Consider the following 20,602-nt stretch of genomic DNA (forward strand, 5'->3'; position numbering starts at 1 on the left):
CTTTCAGGGCATGGAGATCCCACATTTAAAGGACCATCTCCTCCTCCTTTGCACATGCCAATTGTGGTCTTCAGGTGCCCACTTTCTGACTGTCCCCCTCATGTAGGGTGGGCCACCTGACATCCTTTCCCTTTGTAGCTCCCCCTCTGTGGAACACGCCTCCCTAAAGAGATGTGGGGACGCTGTCGCTAGACATCTTCAGAAGGCTCTCCAGAACCATTATATTTTCCAGGGATTTTAACTGGACATAAACTGCTGAGGAGGGGGTGTCTGGGGGCTTAATCTAAGAGTTTCACAGTTTTGTCTGTGATGTGTAAGCAGCCATGAACCACAAAGAAGGGCAGACTAGATATGGGATTGGTGAAGAATGCATCTCTTTCCTTCCCCCTCCCCGCCCTGTTGCACCCATGACAAGGAGTCCTGTTGGCCTGGCACCCCATAGCCCCTTCTCCCAGTGCGTCTCGGGTGTTATAAAGGCTTTGCATGGGGAGGGGATCCTTTTTTACTGGTATGAACAACGTAACATTTCTGGTCCTTTTTGGTCTGATGCTCTTTCAGAAGTGGCTCTTGAATGCTGTCACAGACGGGACTAGGGAGGGCACTTCAGTAGGTTGCCACCACTGTAGTACGAATCTATCCAGAGCAGCCACCCAGCCCGTCTGCATTCTTTCTCAGCAAATACCTCCCTCTGTGTCTGCAGAGGCACGAGGACCCAGGCAGTATAACAACAATACATTTATTGTAAGTGCTCAAGAACAAATGAGTGGGTTTTAATTATTAGTGCAACAGTGAAAAAAGGGAAAAACAGTAAAGGTGGTACGAAGAAAATAAAAGCCCTGACATGACTAACTATACATGCCCTCCTCCTGATTTCAAACCGACTCACCCCTCTTTGAGTGAGGGAACCGTCCTGCTGCAGCCTCTCTCCCGCTCAGCCTTTCCAGAGAGAGCCTACTTCCCTCTCCAGCTAGTCCTTTTGTTTCCCCCCCAGGTCCCATCCCTCTTTTCTTCACCGGGCAAGTTTTCCCTCCAGAGCTTATGCCCTCTCGATCAGAGAGATAGAAGAGATCCTGGGAAATGTAGGCCTGATTGCTACTCTAACACAGGCTTTCCTGGAGCCTGTAGGCCACACTAGGCCTAGAATCATGACAAATGCGTTGAGGTTCACCATTCTGTGCCTCTTTTTATCATTGGCCTGTGCTGGCTGCTTTCTTGCACTCCACAAGCACAAAAGGAGCAACAGTGGAGTTTTAAGCCCCCTCCTGCCACATGAGGGGGGGTCCTTTGCATACCCGTGACCTTGTCCCTTGCAGCGAGTGCCATAACTCTTCTGATCGGATCAAAGTGCGGGTCTGGGATGAGGACGACGACATCAAATCCCGCGTCAAGCAGAGGCTTAAGCGCGAGTCGGATGATTTCCTGGGTCAGACCATCATCGAGGTGCGCACGCTGAGTGGGGAGATGGATGTCTGGTACAACCTCGGTAAGTGGCTTCTGCTGCTCTGGCCGCTGTTCTGCTGACTGGCGGTTAAGTTCTCGCTGAGCTGGCGTCTCGGGAGGGCAGAAATCTGGCTTTGGAGAGCTGGGGGTGCCCTCCCTGAGTCGCAAAGAGCGTAGTGTTGTGGCACCTCCAGGGAGAAGGCTGGGAGAGAAAGCAGACTGGCTTCACTCCTTCACTGCTAACAGGAAAGAGTGAAGGATGTAGGGAAAGAGAAGTCTGGGCAGCAAAAAACCTTATCAATGTCTTCATCCCAGAAATGTTGGGGAGTGGAAGTCAATGGAGCCTAGGACTCCTCCCTGCACGGCCCAGGCCCAGAGAAGAGGCACACTTGCAGCCTCCTTGTGAACATATGAAGCTGCCTTATACTGAATCAGACCCTTGGTCCATCAAAGTGAGTATTGTCTACTCAGACTGGCAGCAGCTCTCCAGGGTCTCAAGCTGAGGTTTTTCACGCCTACTTGCCTGGACCCTTTTGAGTTGGAGATGCCGGGGATTGAACCTGGGACCTTCTGCTTACCAAGCAGATGCTCTACCACTGAGCCACAGCCCCATTCATGGCTCTCCAGGGTCTCAAGCGGAGGTTTTTCATGCCTACTTGCCTGGACCCTTTTTAGGTGGAGATGCCAGGAATTGAACCTGGGACCTTCTGCTTACCAAGCAGATGCTCTACCACTGACCCACCATCCCTCCCCGAGTGCTCTCAGGGCATTCACACTTTGCAGAGTATGCCGGTTTGGTCTGGTGTAAGAGTGAGGCGCGAGCTGCAGGTTCCTTATGCCTCCCATCTGGTTTGCAGTTCAGAGCAGGGCTCAACAAGCCCAGAGGAATAGAAGAGGACCCGTGATTTGGGCCTGGCAGGGTGGGGTACGGTGGGGCCCCCACAGTCTGAATCTTTGTTGTCCTCTGCAGTGTGTCTTCTCTGGAAGGGCTGGTCTCTCAGCTGTGCAGCCCCATGGCTGTGTGGGGTTTGTGTGACTGGGCTCCGAAACTGTGTATGAAAGAAAATTTCCGTTGACCCCGGAGTCTCTTGGGCACCCTCTTCCTCCCACACACCCTCACAACAGAGAACTTTTCTGTTCCTTTTGGCCCCATGCGGAGATCCGCACTGCAAGTCCCAATTTGCAGAGCCCAGACAAAGAGCCAGTTGGACTCTTGCCCTTGAGGCTGTACCTTTGGCCCCGCCCACCCTGAACACTCGCATTCAGCTGCTGGTAGCTCATATTCTACTGCCCTGCCAGAACTCCCCGAAGAATCAAAGAAGACGGTCCTCAAGGTGCAAGGAAAGGAATTTTGTTGGCAGAATTTTTGAGATCTCTGCTATCATGAGAACATGAGAGAAGCCATGTTGAATCAGGCCAGTGGCCCATCCAGTCCAACACTCTGTGTCACATAAGAACGTAAGAGAAGCCCTGTTGGATCAGGCCAGTGGCCCCTCCAGTCCAACACTCTGAGTCACATAAGAACATAAGAGAAGCCCTGTTGGATCAGGCCAGTGGCCCCTCCAGTCCAACACACTGTGTCACATAAGAACATAAGAGAAGCCCTGTTGGATCAGGCCAGTGGCACATCCAGTCCAACACTCTGTGTCACATAAGAACGTAAGAGAAGCCCTGTTGGATCAGGCCAGTGGCCCCTCCAGTCCAACACTCTGAGTCACATAAGAACGTAAGAGAAGCCCTGTTGGATCAGGCCAGTGGCCCCTCCAGTCCAACACACTGTGTCACATAAGAACATAAGAGAAGCCCTGTTGGATCAGGCCAGTGGCACATCCAGTCCAACACTCTGTGTCACATAAGAACATAAGAGAAGCCATGTTGGATCAGGCCAATGGCCCCTCCAGTCCAACACTCTGTGTCACATAAGAACGTAAGAGAAGCCCTGTTGGATCAGGCCAATGGCCCATCCAGTCCAACACTCTGTGTCACATAAGAACGTAAGAGAAGCCCTGTTGGATCAGGCCAGTGGCACATCCAGTCCAACACTCTGTGTCACATAAGAACATAAGAGAAGCCATGTTGGATCAGGCCAATGGCCCCTCCAGTCCAACACTCTGTGTCACATAAGAACGTAAGAGAAGCCCTGTTGGATCAGGCCAGTGGCCCATCCAGTCCAACACTCTGTGTCACATAAGAACATAAGAGAAGCCCTGTTGGATCAGGCCAATGGCCCCTCCTGTCCAACACTCTGTGTCACATAAGAACGTAAGAGAAGCCCTGTTGGATCAGGCCAATGGCCCCTCCAGTCCAACACTCTGTGTCACATAAGAACATAAGAGAAGCCCTGTTGGATCAGGCCAGTGGCCCCTCCAGTCCAACACTCTGTGTCACATAAGAACATAAGAGAAGCCCTGTTGGATCAGGCCAATGGCCCATCCAGTCCAACACTCTGTGTCACATAAGAACATAAGAGAAGCCCTGTTGGATCAGGCCAGTGGCCCCTCCAGTCCAACACTCTGTGTCACATAAGAACATAAGAGAAGCCCTGTTGGATCAGGCCAGTGGCCCATCCAGTCCAATACTCTGTGTCACACGGTGGCCAAAAAAACCCAGGCGCCATCAGCAGGTCCATCAGTGGGGCCAGGACACTAGAAGCCCTCCCACTGTGCCCCCCAAACACCACGGATACAGAGCATCACTGCCCCAGACATAAGAATATAAGAGAAGCTATGTTGGATCAGGCCAGTGGCCCATCCAGTCCAATACTGTGTGTCACACAGTGGCCAAACCCCAGCTGCCATCAGAAGGTCTGCCGGTGGGGCCAGAACTCCAGAAGCCCTCCCACTCTTGCCCCCCAAGTCCCAAGAATACAGAGCATCACTGTTCCATCTCTGTCTTGTGGCCACCAGTGGTCCTCTGCTCCATATCTTCATCCAGTCCTCTCTTGAAGCTGTTTGTAGCCACCACCATGTCCCATGGCAGTGAATTCCATGTGTTAATCACCCTTTGGCTGAAGAAGGAGAATCAGTTTGGTGCAGTGGTTAAGTGTGTGGACTCTTATCTGGGAGAACCGGGTTTGATTCCCCACTCCTCCACTTGCAGCTGCTGGAATGGCCCTGGGTTAGCCATAACCCTGGCAGGAGTTGTCCCTGAAAAAGCAGCTGCTGTGAGAGCCCTCTCCAGCCCCACCCACCTCACAGGGTGTCTGTTGTGGGGGAGGAAGGGAAAGGAGATTGTGAGCCGCTCTGAGACTCTTCGGAGTGGAGGGTGGAATATAAATCCAATATCTTCATCTACCTCACAGGGTGTCTGTTGTGGCGGGGGGGAGGGAAAGGAGATTGTGAGCCGCTCTGAGACTCTTGGGAGTGGAGGGCGGGATATAAATCCAATATCTTCATCTACCTCACAGGGTGTCTGTTGTGGGGGAGGAAGGGAAAGGAGATTGTGAGCCGCTCTGAGACTCTTGGGAGTGGAGGGTGGGATATAAATCCAATATATTCATCTACCTCACAGGGTGTCTGTTGTGGGGGAGGAAGGAGATTGTGAGCCGCTCTGAGACTCTTCGGAGTGGAGGGCGGGATATAAATCCAATATCTTCATCTACCTCACAGGGTGTCTGTTGTGGGGGAGGAAGGTAAAGGAGATTGTGAGCCGCTCTGGGACTCTTCGGAGTGGAGGGCGGGATATAAATCCAATATCTTCTTCTTCTTCTAAGCTTACTGCTAGTTAATTTCACTGAGTGCCCATCCCACCCGTTGTTACCCTCCTCCCACAGTTTTGACATTTTATAACAGCAGGAATAAATGGAATAAGCAGCCTCTAAGGTGAGATTTTAAATGTGTCCAATTAATCTCTGCCACTGCTTCTTGGGGCATGAGTTCATGTCCAGGTGGGGCAGAGGCGTCGTGCCGCTTTGGTCTTAAACAGGCAATAGTGGGCAGCCTTTTGCATGGCCCACTCCAGAGACCAGCGCTCCCCTTGTCTGTCCTGGGATTGGTTTCTGCAGATTCCCCTCTGGGGTCTTGAATGCCTGAGACCTTGCTGTGGCTGTCTGGCTTCCACTCTCTGGGTTCTTGCAGAAATCTGAAGCCAAGGGCACCAAGTTGACTCCACTTTCGTGATGGCAAGATGCCAGAGAACGTCTGTGGAGGGAGAACGTGGTCCAGAATTTGTGTGTGAATCAGGAACTTGCAAACCGGGTGGGAGTTGCAAACTATTTGGAGGCCTGAGATGGCCAGGTGCTTTCTCAGCTCCACACCCACCCTGTCACACCTTCTCGGCAGCAGCGCCTGAGATGATTTTAGTGGCAGTGTGGGCTGCGAGCAGAGCTCCCTCTGTAAGCAGGAATCCAGAACTAGAGGCTGTCTGTCACCGGGTCCCACCTATCTGTCCTCTATCTCTGATTTCTGTCCTCTCTCCCAACAAAAACACGAGATATCCCAAGTTCAGTGTTGCGGTACTGCTGGAGGGGATTTGCAAGCCCAGCACAATCCGTGGGTGTCCAGACTGCTGGGTTTGCCACGACAAGTTCACCCAATGAGGGACAGGCGTAGAGGCCTGGGCATGTGCCCCTTGTCTCCCCACCCTCTTCTGCCTCTGCCCGGGGGCCTCACACTGTCCTGGGTGCCGAGGCTGAGAAGACAAGCGTCTGCAGCAGTTTCTTTTTCCTCTTTAGAAAAAAGAACGGATAAATCTGCCGTGTCGGGTGCCATCCGCTTGCAGATCAGCGTGGAAATCAAAGGTGAAGAGAAGGTGGCCCCTTACCACGTCCAGTACACCTGCCTTCATGAGGTATGCCACAGCTGGGAGAGGCATGGGGGGGACGGAGGGGGGGGAGGCATGCATCTTCTATTGCAAACCCACCTGCCTTGGAGAAGATTCCTCTGCTGTGGGGGCAACTCAGTGGTGGTGAGACCTGCTGGTGGACGTCTTGATCGGGTCGTTCCTCGCCCTGATCAGCTTGGAGAGGTGGGCTCCCCGGGTGGCTTCCGAACCTATAGGCAGTCTCTGTGGAGAGGAGTTGGTGCCATAAATAAAACACTGCAAGCCATACGCAGCCTGGGACCGACATACCTACGGGACCGCCTCTCCCCATACGCGCCCAGGAGATTGTTACAATCTGCTTCACAGCATCTGCAGACCCTCCCTGGCTCGAAGGACATCCACCTTGCCTCGATCAGGGCCTTCTCAGCCTTGGCCCCAGCTTGGTGGAATTGGCTCCCGATAGAGATCCGGGCCATCTCTGACCTACTACCATTTCATCGGGCCTGTAAAGTGGAGCTATTCTGCCGGGCCGTTGGTTGAGGCAGTGGGCATCCTATTCCATCTGTTTTGGCCTCTCTTGCCGTGATGCTATCCCATTATCACCATCCTACTAGCATATCCTTTGGGCCACAGCCGATCTGTAGAATGTGCCCAATTGAAATCGCCACCTATGGTGTATAACAGGGGTGGCCAGCGGTAGCTCTCCAGATGTTTTTTGCCTACAACTCCCATCAGCCCCAGCCAGCATGGCCAATGGCTGGGGCTGATGGGAGTTGTAGGCAAAAAAAATCTGGAGAGCTACCGTTGGCCTCCCCTGGTGTATAATATTATTGTTTTATGGTTTTAATTTGTAAGTTTTAATTGAGGTCTAATCTATGCTGTTATTCGCCCTGAGCCAGCTGGCGGAAAAAGGCAGAATACAAGTCAACTAAAATAAATAAATACCCAGCTGGGTAAGCAGAGAGAAGCAACATACTATGCTTGGCCTGCAGACAACTCTCCAGGTAGACAAATCCCAGAATGTTCTGGTTTTGTGCTTGAAAATAAGAGAGAGTCTAGACCTTGTGACTGCGATAGCTGCAGTCTAAGGCAGGGTTGGGGAACTTGGTATGACTTTCAGGGATTGCTGGGCCGAACTGAGCCATGTGGCAGCCCCCTGGGGCCAGGCTGGCCAGCGAGGATCGTGGGGCCCAGCCGCTCTGTGCAGCAGCCTCCCTAGGGCCAGGTAGGAATCACAGGGCCCAGATGTACTGTGCAGCAGCCTCCCTGGGGCCTGACTGGCCGGCTAGAATTGCTGCAGGGCCTGGAAAAGTTACTGTCACAGTTCAGTTTGCACTTGATTGTCCCAGATGGTGTGGCCTAATATGCTAATGAGGGTGTGGTCTAATATGCCACTGAGTTCCAGCTGGGCTTTTTCTACAAAAAAGTCCTGGACCTATGCATTTGCCTAGGGTGGCAGGCTGTGTGTGTGTGCACCACGTTAGGTTCTCCCCAAATGATCGAAATAGAAAATAAAAAAACAATTATTTGCATTAAATTTGCTGGCCTGAATCATTCTCCCTCAGTGGAGCACTGTTTTTTAGGTTGATAATTTTTTATGGCCCACAAATGATGTTATAAATATCCATATGGCCCTTGGCAGAAAAAAAGTTCCCCGCCTCTGGTCTAAGGGCTCCAATGGGAAGGAAGCCTGAAGCGTCTGTGTCCCCAGCACTATAATGTTCAGAAGGGGCTTGCTAGAGGCTTCTCTGCTTGCCGATGTTTGTTCATGGCTGCATTTCAGGAGCAGATGATGGCTGTGTCTGTGGACCCCCCCCCCCCCAGGCACAGCATGGAGTTCAAAGACGATGGAGTGCGGGGAAACAGTGTTGTTAGGAGATCCTTTTCTTTAACATTTGGGGAACGGGGTTAAGAACCCTGGTGAGTGAGAGATGTTGATCAAAGCCCTGTCTTCTCAGCTGCCATAAACCTTTTTCCTGCCCTGCCATCTGAGTATAATCTAGCAAAAAAAGATGATTTCATGCAGGGAGGGTTTCTAGGCACTGGAGCTGCCCGACTTCCCTCCCAGCCTCCTTGTAGGTTGACATCATCCCAGGGGTGGGGTGGGGTGATGCCTTAGACTTGTTGGATGTTGTGCAGCCCTCATCCGAAGGTGGTACGCTTTGAGAAGTGAGCAGAGTCTTCCTTTTCAAACAGATACTTCGTTGGAGCGGACAAGAGGTCAACACATTTATATCCCCCCTTTCCTTCTGTTTCAAGGCAGTTTACAATAATAGTTGATAGATCCCCGAGTTGAAAACAAAGATAAAATAGCAAGCCGCAAATCTCTCTCCTGCCCTCCTCCTTGAAAAGATGCTTCTGCTATTCAAACCCCCTTGGAAGCCTGCCAAACAGGCAGATCTTGCAGCACCTCCTGAACATCTTGTCTTAGCAGTAGTCTGTGCGAAAAGGATCTAGGGGTCTTAGTGGATCAGATGCTGAACATGAGTCAACATGTGGTGATGCGGTGGCTAAAAAGGCAAATGCAATCTTGGACTGTATCAACAGTAGTCTAGTGTCCAGATCACGTGATGTGATGGTATCACTTTGCTCTGCTCTGGTAAGACCTTCCCTGGAGTATTGTGTTCAGTTTTGGGCACCACATTTTAAGAAGGATCTAGACAAGCTGGAAGGGGTCCAGAGGAGGGCGATGAAGATGGTGAGGGGTCTGGAGACCAAGTCCTATGAGGAAAAGTTGAAGGAGCTGGGGATGTTTAGCCTGGAGAGGAGGCGGCTGAGCGGTGATAGGATCACCATCTTCAAGTCCTTGAAAGGCTGACCTATAGTGGATGGTGTGGAATTGCTTTCTGTGGCCCTGGAAGGTAGGACCAGAACCGATGGGTTGAAATTAAATCAAAACAGTTTCCGGCTCAACATTAGGAAGAACTTCCTGACCATTAGAGCGGTTCCTCAGTGAAACAGGCTTCCTCCTTGGGAGGTGGTGGGTGTCACGTTCTCAGGGTGCAGGCAGGCAGAATCACAAACCGGAATCAGAAGTCAGTGTCCAAAAGCCAAAAGGCCAGGGTGCCAAGGAAATCAAGCAGGGCAGGACCAGGAATCAGGAAGGAGCGTGGATGCAAGCCAGAGAATAGACTTGTTGATTCCACAAGGTTACCAGGTCCTGGGTGGGAGCTATATGGGGGCCTCAATCAGCCTGCTCCCTGGGTGGCAGCGACTCTGCTAGGACTCAGGGCTGAGAGACCTGAAGCATCGGCGTGCCTCATGTCTTCGCTCTGAAAGTTCTTTCCGGAGCCTGCTTCGAACTCTTGAGATGGGAGGAGGAGAGCTTGGAGGAGATTGATCGTCAACAGCTGACACTGGTGCCTGGAGAGTGCTTGATGGGCCAGCTGCTGTTTGGTCAGCTGAGGAACTGGCTGGCAACTCTTCCAGGTCTGTTAACCCTCCCAGCTCCCCCTCATCAGGGCTCATGACACTGGGCTCTCCTTCCTTAGAGGTTTTTCAACAGAGGTTAGATGGCCCTCTGACAGCGATGAAGATCCTGTGAATTTAGGGGGAGGTGTTTGTGAGTTTCCTGCATTGTGCAGGGGATTGGACTATATGACCCTAGAGATCCCTTCCAACTCTATGATTCTAAGGAGGGAGATCGCCAAGGAGCTCCAAGAAGATCTCCAAGGATCCCCTCCTCTCTTCAGGGCAGAGCAGGAGCCCAAGTGGAAAAAGCCCTGGCTCTGGCTGATTCCAGAGGCGCCCCCCCCCCAAGAGGTGGGAGAGCCAACAGACGGCTGCCTGCTGACCAGCTTCATGTGGAAGGAGAGAGCTCTTCCCTCTGAGTTCTCCTTCTGCTTCTCTCCCTGATCAGGAGGCCTCGGAAGCTTCCGGGAAGGAGCGCAGCCCTGCTAGGACAGAGCGTTGTTAGTGAAGAGCGGCTGCCTCTGTCTCACCCAGGCCGGCTTTTGCTTTGTCTTCCAGAACCTCTTTCACCACCTGACAGACGTCCAAGGGAGCGGGGTGGTGAAGATTCCCGAAGCCAAAGGAGACGATGCCTGGAAGGTTTACTTTGACGAGACGGGCCAGGAGATCGTGGATGAGTTTGCAATGCGCTATGGGATCGAGTCCATCTATCAGGCCATGACGTGAGTGGCAGACTTTGAAAACATCCGTTAACAGTTGGAGGGTTTGCTGGGGAGAATGGGGGGCAGGTGGCATTCGGACTGGCCGCGGGGGCAGCCCGTGAGCAACCAGGGATGGTGGGATGGTGAAACTTCAGGAGGTCTAAAAATCCTCAGAAGCAGTAGAATATCGCAGACTTCATTCCAATGCAATTTTGGGATGTATCAACAGACATCTAGCGTCCAGATCATGCAATGTGATGGTATTGCTTTACTCTGCTCTGGTAAGACCTCCCCTGGAGTCTTGTGTTCAGTTTTGGGCACTACATTTTAAGAAGGAGGAGGGCGACGAAGATGGTGAGGGGTCTGGAGACCATGTCCTATGAGGAAAGGTGGAAGGAGCTGGGGATGTTTAGCCTGGAGAGCAGGCGGCTGAGAGGTAATAGGATCGCTATCTTCAAGTCCTTGAAGGGCTGTCCTATAGAGGATAGTGTGGAATTGTTTTCTGTTGCCCCAGAAGGTAGGACCAAAGAGTTTCCGGCTCAACATTAAGAAGAACTTCCTGACCGTTAGAGCGATTCCTCAATAGAACAGGCTTCATCCTCGGGAGGTGGTGGGCTCTCCTTCCTTGAAGGTTTTTAAGCAGAGGCTAGATGGCCATCTGACAGCAGTGAAGATCCTGTGAATTTAGGGGGAGGTGTTTGTGAGTTTCCTGCATTGTGCAGGGGGTTGGACTAGATGACTCTAGAGGTCCTTTCCAACTCTATGATTCTAACCTCCAGGTGGAAGGGCCGGGTAGCAGGTGATGGGAAAGACCTTTCTCTGCCTGAGATCCTAGAGAGCCGCTGCCAGTCTGCATGAATGAAGACAGACTGCTCAGCCAGGGCTCTGGCTCCAGGGGTTCATTCATCCCCAAGTGGCCCTCTCCCAAATGCTGTAGGTGGGGAAGAGCCCAATTCCTGTCTTTTACCCAAATGCCATGTCAACCAGTGCCAGCCATCGAAGAGCCTGCTGCCTGGCCGTCGAGGCTGCCCCTGCCTGGCTTTGTTTCAGGAGACTTGGGGCAGTGCCAGAGGCCCCCCTGCCCTGTCTCCCCCTCCTCCATGGGTGTGTGTGTCAGCTGGATCCCAGAGAGCTGGTGAATTCCTCTGGGCTAATCCTGCAGTCCTCAGGAAGGAAGTTGTCTCATTTGCATTTTCTGCTTTAATTGCCATCGTTAAACCGTAAAGGCAAAAAAGAGAGAAAGTCCCCGTCTTGCAGGAAATTATAAAAATTATTCTCCCAGCACTTGAGCTTGTGGGATGATGAAACAATCAAAGAAAACCGTCTAGAAATAAGGCAAAGCAGTGCTTGGGAGGGGATTATGTTGGATGGTATCACAGGGGAGCCGCAGCCTCTAATTAGCAGAGCCAGCAACAAAGGGAGGGGAGGGGCACGTCTGAGGTGCAGGCAAGGGGGGGGCTTGCTTTGCAAAGCAAGAGGGGTGTGGAAGCTGCACCCTTGGAAAGAGGCCTTTGGCTTTGGAAAGAAGAGCAGAGCAGGAGGGCTGGTGATGCCAATCGTCTGGCAATGCAGGATAAACTTCCAAAGCCTATCCCGAGCAGGGGCATGACATTGTCTAGCTCTCCAATGGGGTACCCGACAGGAGGAGAGGAGGGGGAGGGCGTGAGCTCCCTCCCCACTTCACACATCCCCATCAGTGTTCCCTCTAAGCTGAGTTAAAGTGAGCTAGCTCTCAGATTGTTAGCCTCTGGCACACACATTTTTGTCTTAGCTCAGGAAGGATGACTCCAGAGGACAATAATTTATGCAGGAACTCACAACTTTTATATCAGGAGCTCACAAAGTAGAATTTATGCTCACAAGACTGCAGCCTGAGAGGGAAAATTGATCCGCCCATGACACGTTCTCCGGGTGCAGGCAGGCAGGAGTCCACAGCCAGTCCAAGGTCAAAGTCCAGGAAGTCAAGCAGGAGCCAAGTCACCAAGGCAGAATCACAAACCGGAAGCAGAAGTCAGTGTCCAAAAGCCAAAAGGTCAAGGTGCCAAGGAAATCAAGCAGGGCAGGATCAGGGATCAGGAAGGAGCGTGGATGCAAGCCAGAGAATAGACTTCTTGCTTCCACAAGGTTACCAGGTCCTGGGTGAGAGCTATATGGGGGCCTCAATCAGCCTGCTCCCTGGGTGGCAGTGACTCTTCTAGAACTCAGGGCTGAGAGATCTGAAGCATCCGTGTGCCTCATGCCTTCGCTCTGAAAGTTCTTTCCGGAGCCTGCTTCGAACTCTTGAGATGGGAGGAGGAGAGCTTGGAGGAGATTGATTGCCAACAGCTGACACTGGTGCCTGGAGAGTGATTGATGGGCCAGCTGCTGCCTTTCTGTTTGAGATGTTGCATGTTTCTGGTTTTTTTAAATTTGGGGGAGTTGCTCTCTGGAGGTTCTTGCCTGTGTTGCTGGATCTGTGGCCAAGGAAGACGGGCTCTCTGGGTTCCCCCTCAGTCCCCAGCAACACTTGAGTCACCTGGTGCTGTTTTCTCTGCAGGTGCATTTTGGGCAGCACTCCAGCTGACTGCTTGGGGCACATTGGTGGCTGACCTGCAGGTGGGGGAAGGTGGGTTGGATGGGGGCACGGGGTCACTCCCTGTTCAGCTCGTTCTGGGACTTCTGACTTAAAGGGGCTGTTTGGCGCTTGTGGGGATGGGAAGCTCGGAAGGAAGGAGCCTCCCCCTCCAGGTCCCCGTGCCTTGAACCCTCCCCCCCGCCTTCTGCTCCTCCAGGCACTTTGCATGCCTCTCCTCCAAGTACATGTGTCCTGGCGTGCCAGCCGTGATGAGCACCTTGCTGGCCAACATCAACGCTTACTATGCCCACACCACCGCCTCCACCAACGTGTCTGCCTCAGATCGCTTTGCTGCCTCAAACTTTGGGGTGAGTGTGTCCGCCTGTGTCCTCCTGTTCTTACAGCTCGATCCATTTGTGCTGCTCGGGTGGGGAAGCATTCAGTGTAGTGTGCGATGGCTTAGCACATCATTCCTGCCCACACCATTGTCTCACTGACAGTGGAACATGAGAACATAAGAACAGCCCTGCTGGATCAGACCAGTCCAGCCTCCTGTCTCACACAGTGGCCAACCAGTTCCTCTGGAGGGCCAGCAACAGGGCAGAGAGGCCGAGGCCTTCCCCTGAGAAGAACCTCAGAAGAGCCCTGCTGAGTCAGACCAGTGAGGGTCCGTCTAGTCCAGCCTCCTGTCTCACACAGGGGCCAACCAGTTCCTCTGGAGGGCAAACAACAGGGCAGAGAGGCCGAGGCCTTCGCCTGGGAAGAACCTCAGAAGAGCCCTGTTGAGTCAGACCAGGGAGGGTCCATCCAGTCCAGCCTCCTGTCTCACACAGTGGTCAACCAATTCCTCTGGAGGGCCAACAACAGGGCAGAGAGGCCAAGGCCTTCCCTTGGGAAGAACATCAGAAGAGCCCTGTTGGGTCAGACCAGGGAGGGTCCATCTAGTCCAGCCTCCTGTCTCACACAGGGGCCAACCAGTTCCTCTGGAGGACCAGAAACAGGGCAGAGAGGCCGAGGCCTTCCCCTGAGAAGAACCTCAGAAGAGCCCTGCTGAGTCAGACCAGTGAGGGTCCATCCAGTCCAGCCTCCTGTCTCACACAGTGGCCAACCAGTTCCTCTGGAGGGCAAACAACAGGGCAGAGAGGCCGAGGCCTTCCCCTGAGAAGAACATCAGATGAGCCCTGCTGGATCAGACCAGTGAGGGTCCATCTAGTCCAGCCTCCTGTCTCACACAGTGGCCAACCAGTTCCTCTGGAGGGCCAACAACAGGGCAGAGAGGCCAGGGCAGTCTTTGTGATTGGAGGGAGATAAAAAGAAGCCCGGCCTCCTTCTCCTCAAAATCTCCAGTCCCTACAAAACAGGCAGTGAGACTTTCTCTCCCCTTCCAAGGGGACAGTCGTGCTCCTGAGCCTTCTATGTGGCAGGGATGGGTCGCCCTGCAGGGGCTCTTCATGGGGCTGGGAGGAGACCACAGCGGCACAGTGGTGGGTGGCAAAATTTTGTATGCAAAGAGCGGCCTCAGCTTCAGTTTAGCTGCCTCCAGCGTGTTTCCTCACAATGTCTTCTCTGTTCTCCTCTTCCTCGCCACGCAGAAAGAGAGATTCGTGAAGCTTCTGGACCAGCTCCATAATTCTCTCCGCATTGATCTGTCCATGTACAGGGTAAGTGGTGGATCCAGCCAGCCAGAGGTCTTTGGAGCCTGTGGGGTGATTTCTGCCCTCCTCTGTGCTGGAATCTTGATGGCAGCCTTGCCCAGGAGGCCAAAAATCCTTCTCCTCTTGGGTGGGGGAGAGGTGAGCAAGAAGAAGAAGATGATATTGGATTTATACCCCACCCTATGCTCTGAATCTCACAGTGGTCACAATCTCCTTTTACCTCCCCCCCCCCCACAACAGACACCCTGTGAGGTGGGTGGGGCTGAGAGAGCTCTCACAGAGAAACTGCCCTTTCAAGGCCAACTCCTGCAAGAGCTATGGCTGACCCAAGGCCATTCCAGCAGCTGCGAGTGGAGGTGAGGGGAATCAAACCCCGTTCTCCCAGATAAGAGTCTTTGAACCTAAGAAGACCGTAGATGTATACCCCGCCCTTCTCTCTGAAGCAGAGTCTCAGAGCAGCTTACAATCTCCTTTATCTTCCTCCCCAACAACAGACACCCTGTGAGGTGGGTGGGGCTGAGAGAGCTCTCACAGAGAAACTGCCCTTTCAAGGCCAACTCTGCCAGAGCTATGGCTGACCCAAGGCCATTCTAGCAGCTGCAAGTGGAGGAGTGGGGAAGCAAACCCAGTTCTCCCAGATAAGAGTCCATGCACTTAACCACGATGTGACGGAACCGGCCCGATTCTGCCTTCAGACCCGGTCCTGTCACTTCCCCTTTGAGTTGCCAACTCCTGCAGGGAGCTTATCCTCTTCCCACCACGAGGGCACGCTGCCACCACCTGCTCAATTTAGGAGTTCCTGACTGAGAGGAACAGGACTCCCAATCCCCCTTTCTGCTAGTTCTGTGGCCTCAAGGTCCTCTGCCAACGCAGCACGTGGTTAACACAGAGAGACCACAGTCCTTCTTTGGGAGACCCCTGGAGGATTGGCACCCTTGCCAACTGTAGGCCTTTCCTGGACTCCCCTCTAACAGTAGTGTGGTCTAAGGGGTTGGGGAACTTTGGTGGTTCAGAGGGACTACCTTTTAAACAAACAAAACATTTATTTAAAACATGCCACTATTTACAGGCGTTTTTAAATACAGGGTGAGCAGACGTAATAAATGAGAGTTGGGATAAACGCTCCTTCTTTCCGCACGTGGGGATGGTTGGCAGTTCTGTGCTCGGAGCAGCGAAACAGAGAAACAAATCCTTGGCTGGAGATGATGTAGGAAGGGCCCTCCGGGAACAGGGTGGGAGGATGCCGCTCATGACCGGGCAGGTGGGGGTGAATGAGCTGGGTGAGATGCTGCTTCATCTGCAGCCCAAAATAGTAGCCGAGCGTGAGCGCTGGCAAAATGTAATTAGGTCTAATTTGTAATGATAAGACTGCGTTGCGTAAGCGGGCTCCTAATTGCTTGTCCCCGTAGCGTGGCTGATGTGCCACTGGAGGGAGAGGGGTGCCGAGAGATGCCGCTCGAGGGTGTCACCGCTCTTGGCAGCGCCGGCCAGGTGGGCATGGCTGCCGCAGGCATCTCTGTGCCACAGCCGGTGCCAACCACCAAGAGCCCACAGAGCTCCCACGGGAGGGAGGGGAGACCACGCTGCTGCCTGCAGCAGACAGGGGAGGGGGTGGCCGTGCTCCTTTCGGCGGCCACATCGCAGAAGACACCAGGCTTCCTGTGTCTGAAATGGTTTGGGGTGTGTGGAGGGGCGTCGGCCATCTGTTAATGCATTCAGAGCTGGCAGGACTCGAATCAGCCCTTGCCTCCCATAGGTCTGTGCCTCGGCTTGCCAGTTCCCAGGGCCCAGCCCAGGGGGGGTTCTCCCGCTTTCCCAGCTGGCCGACGGGGGGAAGCCCTGCCCCCACAGCCCCACGTGCCTTTCTCTCTCCGGAGGCTCCAGTCTCCGCTTGGAAAGGCTTCCTCCAGGGATGGTGCGTCTGTGTTACTTGGAAGAAGTTGGCAGCAACTCGTGAGCAGAGAGGCCAATCCCTCGCTTCAGGGTCACCAGAAACAGGGGTGGGGAGGGAGGGAAATGTCTGCTGGTCACTTCATGATTCCCTAGGTGGAGATGGATTCTCATAGGGTATAATGGGGAATTGATCTGGAGGTATCGGGGGCTCGGGGAGGGCTGTTTTTGGAGGCAGAGGCACCAAATTTTTAGTATAGCATCTAGTGTCTCTCTCCAAAAGACCCCCCAAGTTTCAAAACGATTGGACCAGGGGGTCCAATTCTATGAGCCCCCAAAGAAGGTGCCCCTCTCCTTCATTGTTTCCTAGGGAAGGAAGGCATTTAACAAGGTGTGCTGTCCCTTTAAATGTGATGGCCAGAACTCCCTTTGGAGTTCAGTTGTGCTTGTCACACCCTTGCTCCTGGCTCCACCCCCAAAGTGCCCAGATTTTTCTTGAATTGGACTTGGCAACGCTGTCTGTGCCCCAGCCTCAGAGGGGCTTGAAGCCTTTCTGAGCCACTTTCATTGCCCTTCCACGGCCCCATCGGTTGACCCACATTCTCACCCCATGAACTCAAGAAGCTGCCTTCTACTGACTAAGGCCCCTCTTGGTCCACCAAGGTCTACTCAGACTGGCAACAGCTCTCTCTCCAGGGTCTCAGGCTAATTCAACCTGAGGCATTTTGTGACAAACCCCGAGGGGTGTCGGCTGAGGGCTTTCAGACACGAGTAGGGCCTGTGCTCCTGTGGCCTTGTGGGCTGCCCCCCTTCCCCAAAAGGTGCTGGGGCTGTGGAGGAGGGCAGCTCGATCGACTTCTTTTGGAGAGGGAGGTTGGTCTTTTTCTTGTCCGTGTGCAGCTGTTGCCAGTATGAGCCGCTGCCAGTCTGTGTAGACGATTCCGACTTTGATGGACCGAGGGTCTGATTCAGTAGAAGGCAGCTTCATATATGTTCCCATGTTGCGTTTGCTTTTCTACCAACAGAACAATTTCCCAGCCAGCAGCCGGGAGCGCTTGCAAGACTTGAAATCCACCGTGGATCTGCTGACGAGCATCACCTTTTTCAGAATGAAGGTAGGGATCCATTCGTTTCTCCGGTATGGAGGCTGCCAGCGTTCCCGGGGAAGGTGCTCCTGGAGAAGGCACACAGGGAAGCCTGAGCGTGGGCGCGCTCATCGCCTGCCTAACCTGCTTGCCCATTGGGGAGCCTGCATATTTCCTGTGCCTCGGAGTATGTGTTGCTCTGGCAATGGAACTCCTCTTCCTGCATTCTGTTCCTTGGCAGGGTTATGAACTTCCCCGCCTGCTCACAGCCCCCTGCGATTATATCTCTGTCAAACATTCAGGTGCCAATTAATTAAGTTGTTTTCTTGGGAGGAAGCTGTAAATATCCCTGGGAACAAAATTAAATACTGCCACAAAACAATTCATTTTGCTGGAACGAGATGCGCATTATTCATCGTGAAGGCTGTGGGTTCGTAATGAAATCTGCCTTTATGCTTCTCCGCTGACGATAAAGCCGTGTGACAGTTCCTGACACCCGTAAACATTAGCGCTCTGCTCTCTAGAACGTTGTGCTGGAGCAGGAGGCAGACAGCTGTCGAAACTCTGTCCAAACACGCACGATGATTCCCTAGAATATCAATACCTGTGCTGTCAACCCAGAAGTCTGAGTATATTTAACACGTCAAAAAAAGAGTGAAACATGAGCCTCTGCTCTCTTGTTTTCCTCACTTTCTGGTGTGTCGAGTATCTCCTCCTTGCAACAATGCTGCTTTGAAGTACTGGACTCAGCTATTCTATGTAGAAGCTCAACATCTAAAAAGCATTTCTCAGAAGTGTTCTTCTCGAAAGAGTAGCTCCCAAACAAAGAGGAAGAAGAAAAGATACAGGGTTATAAATGCAGGAAGGAACATTCCCAGAGCTTAAAAGGCTGCCGAGCTCTTCAAAATAGTGTAATCATAAGTCTAGTTCTGAGCTTGCCCCTAGAGTGCAGATTTTTTATAAAAAATGGGTCCAGGTATACAATATTTCTACAGACGTTGCAGAAAAGTACCAAAATGAAAACAAATTTGAGGTTTTAAAAATCTTGAGAAATAGAGAAACTGCGTGGCTACAGACTGCATGACCACAGCCCAGATAGCATTAAATAAATCAAGGAGTGGCCAATCTCAGTATTTTGTTAAAGCATGGATTCCCTAGACCAGGGGTGGCCAGCGGTAGCGCTCCAGATGCTTTTTGCCTACAACTCCCATCAGCCCCAGCCATTGGCCATGCTGGCTGAGGCTGATGGGAGTTGTAGGCAGAAAACATCTAATTGACTTTTTCAGGCAATTGTTGCCTTCTCCATTGTAACAGAGAGGATGGAACTGGATGTCATTTCACTTTTTTGTTGCTTTTGCAGTTTGGTGGGGGTGGGAGCCAGCTGATGACCACCCCATGAGGTTTTCAAGGCAAGAAGAAGAAGAATTAGAGATTTATACCCTGCCCTTCTCTCTGAATCAAAGATTCAGAGCGGCTTTTAATCTCCCATATCTTCTCCCCCCACAACAGACACCCCATGAGGTGGGTGGGGCTGGGAGGGCTCTCGCAGCAGCTGCCCTTTCAAGAAGACTCTTGTGAAAGCCATGAATGACCCAAGACCATCCCAGCAGCCGCAAGTGGAGGAGTGGGGAATCTAACCCGGTTCTCCCAGATAAGAGTCTGCACACTTCTCCACTGCACCAAACTGGCTCTCACAGAAGCTGCCCTTTCAAGGACAATCTCTGCCAGAGCTATGGCTAACCCAAGGCCATAATTTTGGAAGCCGCCCTGAGCTACTTGTGGGAAGGGCGGGATATAAATCTCGAATAAATAAATAAAATAAATAAAGGCCATTCCAGCAGCTGCAAGTGGAGGAGTGGGGAATCAAACCCAGTTCTCCCAGATAAGAGTCCGCACACTTCTGAGTCCCTTCCTGAGGACTGTGTCCGTTCCTGAGGACTGCAAGGTAGCAAATGTCACCCCCATCTTTAAAAAGGGTTCCGGAGGAGATCCGGGAAATTACAGGCCAGTCAGTCTGACTTCAGTACTGGGTAAGTTGGTAGAAAGCATTATCAAGGACAGAATGAGTAGGCACATTGATGAACACGAGTTATTGAGGAAGACTCAGCATGGGTTCTGTAAGGGAAGATCTTGCCTCACTAGCCTGTTACATTTCTTTGAGGGGGTGAACAAACATGTGGACAAAGGAGACCCGATAGATGTTGTTTACCTTGACTTCCAGAAAGCTTTTGATAAAGTTCCTTGTGGCGGAACCGGCCCGATTCTGCCTTCAGACCCGGTCCCGTCAGCTCCCTATTGAGTCGCCAACTCCTGGAGGGAGCTATTTCTCCTCCTGCCCCTTGGGCTCGCTGCCACCACCTGCTCAGTCTAGGGGTTCAGATTGAGAGGAACAGGACTCCCAATCCCCCTCTCCAGCTGTGAGGCTAGGCCTCCAGGTCCTCTGCCACCCTGTACTTGGGTTTCACAGAGACCTCAGCACTTCTTTGGGGCACCCCTGGAGGATTGGCACCTTATCCAACTGCATGCCTTCCCCCTTCCCTGGGGCCCCCTTCCTAAAAACAGCGTGGTCTAAAGCGGTCTGGGGATCTAGGTGGTACAGAGATTGACTGCCAGCATTTAAACAGTAAAAATATATTTATTTAAAAAGAGAAAAATATAGGGAAAGAAAAACAAACCAAAAACAGTTGCGTTTAAAAGGTTAGCACAGCACACGCACAGCAAACAGCCTGACAAACAAAATGTGTTATAAACGCGTCCTGCTGGCCCTGATCTAAACTTGCCCTGTCTTGTGAATTACTTACTTAGTCTGCCTGCCTGGGGCCCTCCCAGGCAGGAGCCTCCATTGCTCACCACATGCTCGCTCGAGCCCCAGTTCAAATCTGCCTTCTCTTCCTGCCTAACACATGCAAGGAACAACAGCACTTCCTGCCTCTCGAGGAGATTTTCCCCCTAGCGTTGTTGGTTTGGCTCTGGAGGGGAGGGGGGGAGTGAGGGGAAGGCTACAAAGCTTGCTGAGGGATTTACTGACCCCTGCCAAATGAAGCACCACCACTGACTAAAATGGCGTTTCTCCACATTCCTCATCAAAGGCTCCTTAGTAAGCTC

At 52.5% G+C, this 20,602-nt stretch overlaps 1 protein-coding gene across 1 annotated transcript in view; it reads left to right on the top strand.

Annotated features, from left to right (window-relative positions):
* UNC13B (unc-13 homolog B) overlaps positions 1-20,602 on the top strand; it is a 294,094-nt gene that overhangs the window by 203,480 nt on the left and 70,012 nt on the right. The window contains exons 19-24 of the mRNA XM_060236646.1: positions 1,314-1,483; positions 6,113-6,228; positions 10,171-10,334; positions 13,085-13,235; positions 14,460-14,528; positions 17,438-17,527. Coding sequence (XP_060092629.1) covers positions 1,314-1,483; positions 6,113-6,228; positions 10,171-10,334; positions 13,085-13,235; positions 14,460-14,528; positions 17,438-17,527 — 760 coding nt within the window. The remainder of the gene's footprint in view (positions 1-1,313; positions 1,484-6,112; positions 6,229-10,170; positions 10,335-13,084; positions 13,236-14,459; positions 14,529-17,437; positions 17,528-20,602) is intronic.

Source organism: Heteronotia binoei, chromosome 4 (genome assembly GCF_032191835.1).
Source record: "Heteronotia binoei isolate CCM8104 ecotype False Entrance Well chromosome 4, APGP_CSIRO_Hbin_v1, whole genome shotgun sequence".
Taxonomy (NCBI): domain Eukaryota; kingdom Metazoa; phylum Chordata; class Lepidosauria; order Squamata; family Gekkonidae; genus Heteronotia; species Heteronotia binoei.